The sequence below is a fragment of the Sinocyclocheilus rhinocerous genome, unplaced genomic scaffold (assembly GCF_001515625.1).
Source record: "Sinocyclocheilus rhinocerous isolate Xijiao unplaced genomic scaffold, SAMN03320098_v1.1 scaffold534, whole genome shotgun sequence".
NCBI classification, from domain to species: Eukaryota; Metazoa; Chordata; class Actinopteri; order Cypriniformes; family Cyprinidae; genus Sinocyclocheilus; species Sinocyclocheilus rhinocerous.
The window spans coordinates 3184891-3197976 of NW_015646352.1; the positions used below are offsets into that span (position 1 = coordinate 3184891).

Genomic DNA, 13086 nt, shown 5'->3' on the forward strand with positions numbered 1-13086 from the left:
AGTTAGCATTTGTAGCTTCGGTCCAAACCAAAGGTTGTGTGGATCCAATTGAGCTGACATGACGGAACTCATTATACAAAACATTCTGGGGAGAATTTGGATGAAATCTGGCTCAAAGGCTGGCTTTTGTAAAACAAATTTCTTCACCGAAACCCCAATGTCAGCTTAAATTGGATAAGATGGGAAGATTTGACAGTATTTTACTTTGAATTTAATTTGGTGTCTCTTTATACTGTTTCAGTGCTTTGAATATGACTTATATATATATATATATATATATGAAACTAAGTGATACAGTAACTTTGTATACACGCACATACATGCATCACTTTGGAACTAATAACCACAAAAACATACATGATTACTGATTTTCACAATCTAAGATAATAAATACATATTATTAAAGGTAAACTTTATATGCAGTGCTATCTTACAATATCCAGTGTTTACTTTCGAGTTTCAGTGGAAGACCAGTTATACAGCAGAGTATTTTTGTCAGCAAGCTATTAGCCTCTAGTTTAAAGTAAGAGTGATTCGTAAACCAACCCACAACCCACTGCATAGACCAAAGCATGAGCTCATCACGCCACTAGGATTATGCAACAGTCAATTACTCTTCAAGTGCACTTTTATGCAGGAAATACATATTCAAATAGTTTATATCAGGGAGCACAGGTGGGACTAGTACATGTTCTGCAGGTGTGCATGTCTTATTTTGTTTCTTGGACTAAATACTAAATGTTTTGGTTTAACAGAAAAGACAAACAAAAGAGGCCTAATATAAGTAGCCATTACTGATGTCAATGCCGTTACACTGTCCACCCTCGATTGTCAGAGTCTCCAGGGCGTCCTGTTTCAAGTAGTGAGGAACGAGATGGGACTTCCTGTCATTACGCCGCCTCCCGTTCCTACAGATATCTGCATCTTCTTCATCCTCTTCCTCACTGGATGTGTTACCGTTCACCTCTGTGTCCAGTTCGTTGGCACCAAATGGGTCACTGCAGGATGAATATTCAATCTCCTCCATGCAGGGTGGTTCATCATCCTCGAAACAACTGTGGAAACAAACACAATGTTGTTATCATTAAGCAAATTAAAACAAACAATTAAAATAATTTTGTTAATTTTAAGCTATTATTAATATACGTAAATATTACAGCTTAAATAAAATTAAATATAAATATTAGATGAAAAACTAATTAAAATGAGAAAAACTGAAATCAAAATTTTAGACATTTAAAAAAAAAACAATCTTATTAAAAACAGAAAAGTACATAAAATGACTAAAAATTCAATAAAGTGACAACTAAAAATTTAAAAATTAAAACCTAAATAAAAAAAAATGAATACAAATGACAAAAGCACATGAAATTACAAAAAATAAAATCAAATGAAAACAAAATAAAATAAAAATTAATTCAAAATCTTAAAACAATACTAATAAATAAACAATACTAAAATACTGCAGCAATGCATTTGAAAAAAAAAAAAATCAATGAAGTGCTCTGTCATCACTTCATCACCGTGGAGCGAAATTAATTTGAACGGAAATGCATTGCTCTCCACTGCTGGATCTGCCGAAGGACACTGCGACCTTGAGTTTGGTGAGCATTTTGATTGACAGTAAACATAAAGCCCAGTCACACTAATCAGATCAAAACCACTGGGATCCATGGAGAACGTGGATGTGACGAGCAATCCGATTCGCCCCTCCTCACCACTGGTGTGTGTGTGTGCGCACATGTGAGTCTGTTTATCATTTTCTCTGCCCTGGGTGAAAATTAAAGGGAAAAAAATAACATCTGGTGTGCCACAATGTGAAGAACAACATTGTATTTTTCCCTCTTCATTATATGGGAAAGATGAGATGACGCTCTGGTTGAAAGACAGAGCGTGTGGGAGCGGTCTCATGAGACGCAGGAGACACGTCCCTTTCACAAACAAACCACGTCCTCTTGACTCACAAAATGAACCAATTTGTTATGCGGTTGTCAGTGCCGCAACAGGTGTGAGTTACTCGTCTATTCTTCTGGCTGTTACTGGGTGTCCAAATTCAGTGCGGGACACATAACAAGCAGGGATATTAGTGTCTGTTTTGTGGTCGGAGCACCTGTCGTTTGTAAGGGGAGATGATTTGCATATATAGACCATGTGACTGAGGTTAATGCAGCCTTTTGAGTATTTGAACAGGTCTTTTAAAAGGATGTTAAACATATTTATAGAGTCATCAAATGTTTTGAAACACAAAACACAAAGGTACACACACACACACACACAAAATAAAAAATAAAATAAAAAGGATCAGAACATAAAAAAAAATAAAATAAAATAAACAAAGAAAATAGAACAAAAAATTACATTGAACTGAAATAAAATATAAAAAATAAAGAAAAGAAAAGAAAAGAAAAGAAAAGAAAAGAAAAGAAACACACAAAATAAAAAATAAAATAAAAAGGATCAGAACAAATAAATAAAAATAAAACAAAATAAACAAAGAAAATAGAACAAAAAATTACATTGAACTGAAATAAAATATAAAAAATAAAGAAAAGAAAAGAAAAGAAAAAGAAAATATCTGTTCAAGTATTCTTGCCAGGCAAAGCTAATCAAAATGATTAGTTTATGTAAATATAAAGTATTGTTTTGTTTTTTTACAACAGAGTTTTAGTGCCATGTAAATAATAAAAAAATTATAATAACAAGATTTCAAGAATAAAGTTGAAATATTTTGAGAATAAAGTCAAAATTACGAGAATTAAAGTTATAATATTATAGAGAATATATATATATATAGAGAGAGAGAGAGAGAGAGAGAGAGTATAGCCTATATTGCACATGCAAATGGCCCGGATTTGGAGCACCAGGAGAAATTCCGGTGGCCTGGCAACTGATTTGAATATATGTGGCATTATTAGCAGAAATCATACCATGTGTCATATACTTGCAGTGACAGTATGCTAGGAAATAATATTTCACGTCTTCGAATGCATTCATTATTTGTAGTGCGCCAGCCACCCAATAATAGCAGTAAGCTTTGCGCTTTTGGTACTTTTAATATAAACAAAGTCTTAGCTTTCAAATTCTGTCAGTTTTATAGCGAAATATAAACAATATGTCTAACAATATTGTGTTTTTCACGCTCTTTAATATGGCGTGACAGATCGCTGTATTCGCCTCAGTTTAATCGTCATGTGAATCATCTTTTTTGATTACAATGAGACGTTTCATTAAATTACACAGTTTTTTTTTTCATGCCATCTGATGTTCCTTCACGTTTGAAAACTTGAAATATTATTTCCAATCGTTTATTATACCGTGAATAAAACAGCTTGTGAATAATTACTTAAAGTTATTTACCTCAGAAAAGACAACAATATAACTTAAGTTAACGAGTTGGAGCCCACTTCAACCTTTAGAACGTTTTATTGCTGTTTTTGAAATGAAAGGAAATGAAAGGTTGGATGCCACAGATGTTTTTTGTGGAGTACATGGTGGAATTTTCACATTAGTTAACGTTATTCATGAAATATACTTCATGAAATATTAAATTACTTTAATCTCGTATTACTACAACTTTGTTTGTTTTACTTTATTCTCATACTACGACTTTAAAGGTGCACTAAGCGATTTTTGAAAAACGCTTTTGACCACTGTGTCGGACCGAGTCCCAAAACAAACTCACAGCCAATCAGCAGTAAGGGGCGTGTCTAGTAATGATAGGGACGTAAATATTGGAGCAGCTTTCCAGCGGTGGAGAGAAACCAAGGAGCGGAAGGGAATCGGACGGCGAGGTTGCTTTGATTCTTCTTGATAGGTGAGTTACGTTGATTTTGCTTTTTCACAAAACTTTTCTGTGTTGACTTTTGCTTGAATGTGCTGCAGCTGGCAGACTTAGCAGATTCCGCCATCGTCGCTGCCAGGGTTGTGTGTGGGGCGGAGTTATCAAAATAGGGGTGAGGTCCTGTTGGGGTATGGGCGTGTTTGTTTTGGTGCTTTGAAATATCAACATCGTTTGGCAAAAATCGCTTAGTGCACCTTTAATCTTATAATGCTATGCCTTTATTCTCAAAATATTATGACTTTAATCTCATATGGCTATGACTTTATTCTTGTAATTTAGATTTTATTCTAAAAATATTATGACTTTAATCTCGTAATATTACTTAATTTTTTTTTACGTGGCACTAAAACGGCATCGTATTAAAAAAAAAGGAACAGGACAGAACAGGAGTGGGAACACATCTTGTATAAAATACAAGAATAAAAGACACCATAAAAATCATTGACCTCTCTTTTAACTTTATAATGATGTTTTTGTGAATAATCATTTGTTTTATTTAAAATTTATACTGCAGCAGTGAAACACAGATGTGTGCATTGAGCCTGACATTCATTATATACTTGGCAGAAAAACACAAAATCGGAGCCAAACTTTAAATATGTTTGGACAAAATGATAAAAAAGGCAAAAAAATGAATAAAATAAAATGTATTTTAAAAGTATAGCCGATTTCAATCTAAAAATTATTACAGTCTTCTTATTATTAGCAATTATTTGATGTTAAAAATATTTGGAAGCAATTTTCCATTAAGACGTTATGTGAGCTCTGGAGACTCGCACACTATGACAGTGCAGAAAGGACAGAATCATTATCGACTTCCATAGAGTTACTGCATAGACACATCAATAATGTTTTAATGTCAGAACAGAATGAACCTGTAATGATCCGTTCTGAGGAAACCGGGCACCTTCATCTGTTTCAGCAACACCACCATGACCTACAGTACTGTTTGTAGCTGCTCAACAATGATGCAGGTTTCTGACTTGATGAGCTTGATTCTCTGAAAGCAAAGACTTTGTGTACTTATGCAGGGCTGCTTTCAATTACTTTAAGTGGCCGCTGAGAGCGAGAGCTGTTCATTTCTGTGCCGCTTGGCCATGGGGAGTCCATGCATCTTTGTGCCAGTCAGCAGGTTGGCTTTTCAGCACTCAGTCATAAAAACACAACATCGCACATCTCGAAAGATCATAAGACAACAGGCGAGGCAGAATGTGAGATAGATATAGGAGAGACCGGGGCTAGTTGTCACACTCCATGTTTATTAGGTGAATTCAATTTCTGTATAAACATACCTTTAAGGGATAGTTCACCAAAAAATTAAAATTCTGATTTCATTTACTCATTTACATAATTTACACACCCCCCAGATATTTTGAAGAATGTTGGTAACTAACCAAACATTTGAAGGTAGCCATTGACTTCCATAGTATTTTTCCATGCTATGGAAGGTAATGGCTACCGTCAATTGATTGACAACTTAAGAGTGAGTAAATGGTGACAATTTTCATTTCTGGGTGATCTATCCCTTTAGAAAATGGACCGTTATTCCCTTGGAATGGAAAAAAAATATGCAGTTAATTTAACACCAGTGTTCTTTTAGAATGATATATATTCAATTAGTATTTAGAATTATTTTGTATTAGGTTTTATCAGTTTTTTTTTTCCATTTTAATTTTAACATATGACAACTATCCTGGTCTCCTCTAGAGAAAGAGCAAAACGGAAAGAAAAATAATGAAATCTATAATTCAATTCCCTAAAGTCAATGGTGTCTTAGGGGAAGCTGAGTGTCCTGTGTGGCTAATTTGCTGCAGGTTTCTAGAACACAATCACCTGCCATTTCAATTACTCCAAGATCACTTGTAATTCACTGTATGGATGGAAGACAATCAATGACTATCAGGAGGATTATGCTGCTGTGGCTGGAGACTGAACACAGGCACTCTGGGGGATAGATAAACAGACAGTCGCAGGGTTTGCGGTTGACCACTCCACATAGTCGTGAAAGGAAATCCTATTAGCTATAGCACTTGCTTCTATAAATGCTTCCGGTGTCTACCAGCAGGGGCTAACTGGAGCATGCTAAACAGCCAGACATAGACGCCTTGATTTCACTATCCTCAGCAGCAGAGGAGGAGACCAAACAAGAGTTTTCTTGCTCTGTAGAAATAAAATATTTTATATACTGTAATCATAATTAACTAACAATACAAAGCTCCAAAAAGGACAACCAGACCAATTATGAAAACAAAGCTGAAAACAAAAACGATATTCAGAAATCACCATTATGATGATGTCAAAAATATTATTTCATACATACCGTATGTCCACCCATATTTATATATCAAAACATATTCAATAGTCAGCATATCATGGTGAAGCATTAGAATTAATTTCATATACAAAGAGAATAGCCTCTTTAAAAACACTATATATAATGTTAAGATAATATATACTATAATGCATATACTGTATAAATATATATTACAAAATAATAATTATAATATATATATATATATATATAATGTAAAAGTCTTAAATACAATTCTAATATAATATAATATAATATAATATAATATAATATAATATAATATAATATATGTAAAAGTCTTAATTTCACAACTGGTAAATTAAAATGGTAATTAAAGTAAAAAATAAAAGGTGCAAGAAACTTTAACATTATAAATGAAGAAAAAAAAATCTAATATGTTATATGATATATGGTGATCATTACAGTGTGAAGCTTTTTAACAGCAATATTGAACCATTTAGGGTGAGAGGTCACATCCAACCCACTACTGGGTATGACTTTTGGCCCCTACCCATAATTCTTTATGACTGTCCCTTTATATGTCATTATGTTTTATATATATATATATGACACCATAAATTCAACATGGCTGACAGAAGTGTTGATGAGCCAAATATGTCTGCAACAGTTTAATCTATTGCAGAAGACAGATGTGTAACTCTCTCAAAATACAAAATTATCAACAACAAAAATATATGATTAAAAGTTTTATAATTCTTTTCTTGGGAAATAAAAAAGCGTACAATATATAAAACGTTGCCACTGTATGACTTGTCAAGCATTCGTTTTGATGTAAAGATAAAAAAAAGTTCTGCCCTAATTTTCCTTCCCTCCTCCAGTGTGTGTTTACCCAGCAGAAATAACACCCGTCTTATGTTTTGCTATAGGTTTGATGGTTCAGAGACTTAAATGTCTGAATTGTGCTATTATCTCCAAATGCTGGGAGTAGTTTCTTAGATACGGGAAGCAGCTCGACAAATCCGCTATTTTGGTTTAATGATCTACAGAAGTCTCTGTTGGCTCGGCTAAATTGGTACGCGTGCTTGTGAAACACTAGCGCATTCTCCATTTGTCATCTCGCCAGAACGCTAGCAGAAAGAGTTTGAATTCCACTTTGGGTAGCTGCTAAGTAAATACATCATTCATTCAAGTATTATGCAAATGTTTACAAGGCCTGTGCCACATCTCGATGAATATGAGAACAGAAATGTGGCAAAGACTTTTTTTTTTCCCCTGTGGTACACAAAACAAACAGATAAACTGACCCTTCAATCTACATACACATTGTAAATGCAGACATTTGATTGCATTATTATTCCGACAGGCAGTATATGTCTGCTGAGAGGATGATTTCCAAACAAGCAAAGATTTTCAGATAAACGGTTTGATTTATTTATTTTTTTTGTGGGCTATACTCTGCAAAAAGCAGCACAATGCTCATTATCATTACCTTGACTAAACTCACCGAGTTACACGTACGCCTTAGCATTTAGGCTGTTTTCAGCATGTTTTGCATTTACAATTCAAAGCCAATGGCAGATCTCGTCAAGAGTGATCAACAGACCACAAACTGTGACTTAGATATCATTAGGAGAGCATATTTCGGTTTCCTTCCACGAAAACTTAACAAATATAAACAGAAAAAAATACAAAGGAGAAAAAATAGGGACAAATGTTTTTAAAGCTGATATCATTTTTCTAAATAAAAAAACGAAATAAATACACAATTAATAAAATAAATAATACATAGTAATAGTCAAAATAAATAGATAAATAAATTGTTAAAAACAAACAAACAAATAAACGGTGGATGGATGGTAAGATTTTTTTAAAACATTTTTTAAAAAGTATCTTATGCTCACCAAGGCTGCATTTATTTGGTCATAAATACAATAAAAACTGTAATATTATGAAATATGATTACAGTTTGAAATAACGGTTTACTATTTTAATATATTTGAAACTGTAATTTATTCCTGAGATAGCAAAGCTGCAGTGTCAAATGATCCTTCAGAAATCATTATAATATGCTGATTTTATGCACACACAAAAAAAACATTATTATTAGTAGTAGTAGTAGTATTAATGTTGAAAACAGCACTGCATAATCTCTTTGTGGAAACCATGATATACATTTTTTTTTTCCAGGATATTTTGATGAACACAATTCAAAAGAACATTGTCAGTCCTAAAATTAGGTTTTTTAATTCAACCACAAATATTTTATTTACATAAATCATTTGCTCATTTAGTCTCCCATGGTTTGTCTATTGTGTTTGTACAATAGCAGTAAAACCTTTTGTCAGTTTTGTAATTATATGCAGTCTCAATCGGATTATCTTTGTCATCCAATTGACAGATTCCAGCGCAATCAGAAGCAACAATCAAAACACAATGGAAGTGTGAGAGAGTCGAGGGCCGATCTCCTCCCTCCATCACCTCCTGACCAAAAACAATCCTCAGGCCATTAGAATTCTCCCCTCGCGGCTTTGATAAAGGGTCTTAGCAGCTTGAATTTTAAGAACCTAATTTATCAGTGAGAGAGAGAGACAAAAAAAACCCTGCTTCATTTGGAACTGGAAAATATGTTTTTTTTTCACATTTCTGCTCTATTCAAATCAAAAAGCAAAAGCAATGAAACAAACCAGCCAGCTCATTCATATATGAAGCTGCTGTTCTGACACAAGCTCAAGATGCACTCAAATCACTATATTCATGCACGTCTTTGTGCCATAAAGTTGATTTGACCAATTTCGGTTTAAGTAAGTTCAGTTTGTGTGTACTCCAACCAGACTTTGATGCCACCATCAAAAGTTTAACACTACCTGTGCTTTCACAAGGAAATTCTATTATAAAATACAGCTACATATACAATTATTTATAAATCCAATTCAAGTTAGTACACACACACTTTCATTACTCAAAACTACAGCAGTTGTCCAATAGAAACATTTGACAATTTCTTAGCTAATATTGGTTTTCTTATGTGAAATTGCTTGTTTTTTTGTCTTATTTTAATTCTCTTTAGACAGAAGCATCTGCTAAAGGAGTAAATATAAATCACTGCATTACATCCAATTCTATCTTAATTATTTTCATGGAAAATGTAGATTTGTTGAACAACAAAATCTTAATGACTTACATCAGAACTGAAAAAACAAACACATTTTTGTCCAAATTGCTGAACTTTATCATAATAATAATAATGTGCATTAAGTTTGTCTTGACATTGTGACAAACATTGTCAGTCACCAAATTAAACTTCAAAGTCATCTCTCTACTATAATGCAGTTTAGAAGGAGTATAAGGAGGAAGTAAGATGCTTCATGTTAATGACATTACTGCTATTTTAGCTATTTCGAATGCAGAACCATGATTTAATTACTCTTAAGAAACGAGTTAAGTATATCTGGAGAGAGGTGTGCTGCACAACCACATGGCATGTAATTGCTTCTCAAATCCCCTGGTGAAGACCTGGTCCAAAAAATATATAAATAAAATAAAATATCATAAACTACTTACAATGGATTACAGTTTCACATCCATGAACTACTTATGAGGTGGCAGTAAGTATGGATAAGACTTAAATTGTACTTTTCTCTTAAATGTAATGATCTTTACAGAATTCTGACACTGTGACTAACAATTGACAGGTGCATAATGTCAGTCAAGAATATTTCAAATCTTCTTTTGATCTACTACTATAATAATAAATAATATACTTTATATTATAATATTAAAATCCATTTACTATAATAATACGATAATAAATTAAATGATTTTACAATTTAATTTTTAATTGTATATTATATAAAATAAAATATAATAATAATGTTGGCATTAGCAATAAAAAAATGAAGAAAATTTCAATCTGTTACTTAAAAGATTTCAAACTTGTTACTTAAATTTACTAAACTAATAAATAATATAATACAGTATATATTAAAATAATATTGTAATACATTTACTATAGTAATATACACTAATATTTACATTTAAGTTTACATACATTATTTTAATATTTTGAATTATACATTTATTTTCTATTATTTAATAACTTATGTTATTTCATATTTTTATTTAATGATGATGATGATTATTATTATTGTCATAAGCAAAAGACATAACGGTCAAGATTTAAACCTATTCAAAATAGCTAAACTAATTCTTTAAATTTACTTTACTAATAAATCATTTAACATAGTACATATTATGATATTTCAATAAATTTGCTACAACAATATACACTAATATTTAAATTAAAGTATTAATAAATACATTATTTTTATATTTCATTATTAAATGTTTAAAAGATCATATTTAAAAGCTAATAATAATAATAATAATTATTATTATTATTTATTAATTACGTAAAAAAAGAATTGCCATTTGTAAACAAGTTTTTTATAGATCTCAATGGCATGCATTAATTTCAAGAAAATGCACCATGAATCTTCTACCCTCAACAAATTGTCTGGCTCCTCAAAAAGCTCAGGTAAAAATGAATTTTAAAAAATTGCAGTCCAAAGTTCTGGAAATAATTTCATTTGCAGATTAGAAGGGCAAGCTGCGTGCCGCATGTTGGGAGAAGGAGTGTGCGTGTCTGCGTGACGGCAGGGGACAGCGATTCAATCAGCTCTCTCCTGGGAGACGTCCATCGCTGCACAAGGATACACAGCTCTTGTTTACAGTGTGTGCTCTCACAAACTATTACAGACACCTCATAAGAGATCTGCCAGCAAATATCTCCTAGAAGGCATTAAAATCAACGCCACTCAAAAGCTGTTTGCAGCCCACTTTTCAAGCTCTTATCTTCCCCACTCTCCTCTGCCTCTGTGTCTGAATGCATGCTAGTAAAAGATGTGCAGAGGTAGTTTCATTTTACAACACATCCTGCTATCAAGCCTGTTCATGCGGGGACTGTAACACAGGGAACAGCAGCTCTGAATTTTAAGTATGCTTATAATGATTCTTTTGGAGAGTCTGTCCAATTGTGCATTAATAATTAAACGTGCAACTGAACAACTGAGAAATATGAAGTTCTGGCAAACTTTCAGAGCTACAGAACAATTAGTGCAGCTTCCCTACGGTCGATCGGTTCAGTGATTTTGGTGGAATATTTAGAAATTAATTCTGATGATGCCATTCCTTGGATAAACAAAGGAACTAAAATGTAGATTTATCACAAACTTAGAATTGGATTAAATTATGTAAGACATTTGGCTGCCTTCAGAGCTATAAGAACCACTTTCATGTTTTTGAGTTATCATATCGATTACAAGTGCAGTATGGAGTACCACAAAGCTCAGTACTAGGGCCGTTGCTTTTCATGCTTTACATGCTACCCTTGGGAGATATCATCAGGAAACATGGTGTTAGCTTTATGCTGATGATACTCAGCTCTATATTTCTTTGTGGCCAGACGAAACATACCAATTCGCAAAACTAACAGAATGCATAATTGATATAGAAAATTGGATGACTAGAAATTTCCTACTTCTAAATTCTGAAAAAAAAAAAAAACAGAGGTGTTAATTATTTAATAAACAAACTCCGGCTGGTTCAAAATGCAGCAGCTAGAGTTCTTACTAGAACCAGAAAGTATGATCATATTAGCCCGGTTCTGTCAACACTGCGCTGGCTCCCTATTGAATATTGTATACATTTTAAAATCTTGCTAATTACTGAAGCCCTGAATGGTTTAGCTCCTCAGTACTTGAGTGAGCTCTTATCGCATTATACTCCTTCAAATCTGCTGTGATCTCAAAACTCTGGCCATTTGATTATACCTAGAATATAAAAATCAACTGCGGGTGCCAGATCCTTTTCTTATTTAGCTCCCAAACTCTGGAACAATATACCTATTTGTTCGGGAGGCAGACAGAATCTGTCAGTTTGAATCTAGATTAAAGACCCATCTCTTTAACCTGGCATACACATAACACGCTATCCCATTTCTATAATTCAAATCCGTTAAAGGATTGTTAGGCTGCATTAATTAGGTCAACCGGAACTGGGAACACTTCCCATAACAAACCTCTACATTGCGAGTAAATCACTCGCATATGCCACTAAATCTTCACTCTGGGCGACTAAATGATGTCTAATATTAGCCAATGGCTAATAAATTCTCAGATTTTACCCCCAATGTGTGTGAGTTGGAGGCTAAGTATAAGTTTAGCACAGATATATTTTCACTCGCCGAACACTGCACTGACTGAGCGCTTCAGGGTTTCACTCTCTGTCAAGCAATCTGTGCTATTTTTTAGTTCATCTGAATGGATGTGCAACGCACCTGTATTTGACGTACCGTAAACTCTAGTGTGAAGGCGCACGAAAAAGCGTTAAAAAAACATAGCTTCCGGCAATCTCATTGGCTGGTGCTCACCTGTTATCGTCCCTGTTTTGATTTCAGCAAATCAGTTCGAGCGAACGCACACAACCTGATTAATATTCATGAATTAAGCTTTAGTGCGTTTTATATTGTTCTTATTAGTAGAATTCGTATCATTATTATCTTATCAGTATTTTTGTTAGTTTTTTCCCCCAATTTTTTTTTTTTTTTACAGAAACACTGAATGACCAAAAAAGCACCACCACCAGTCCGAAGTTCAGTTAAAATGACTAATATGCATTCATACATGGTTATCAAGTTTTAATTCTAATTACTAAAGTTACATCATTAAATAATACTTGATTGTCATATTATAATGCTTGACTGACTGATGTTGAGAGTGTACTTTCAGATATTTAAAAAACTGTGCCATTTTACAAACATATATATATATACATATACATTTAGTCATTTAGCAGACACTTTTATCCAAAGCGACTTACAAATGAGGACAATAGAAGCAAATAACAAGTCTCGGTTAGCCTAACGCAGTATACTTAGCAAGGTATATATTATATATATATATATATATATATACAG

At 33.1% G+C, this 13086-nt stretch overlaps 1 protein-coding gene across 1 annotated transcript in view; it reads right to left on the minus strand.

The window, feature by feature from the left end:
* Positions 1 to 263: 263 nt before the first annotated feature.
* Positions 264 to 13086, minus strand: part of LOC107707416 (cytosolic carboxypeptidase 4-like) — a 170948-nt gene continuing 158125 nt past the window's right edge. The window contains exon 24 of the mRNA XM_016511404.1: positions 264 to 1055. Coding sequence (XP_016366890.1) covers positions 776 to 1055 — 280 coding nt within the window. The 3' untranslated portion in view covers positions 264 to 775. The remainder of the gene's footprint in view (positions 1056 to 13086) is intronic.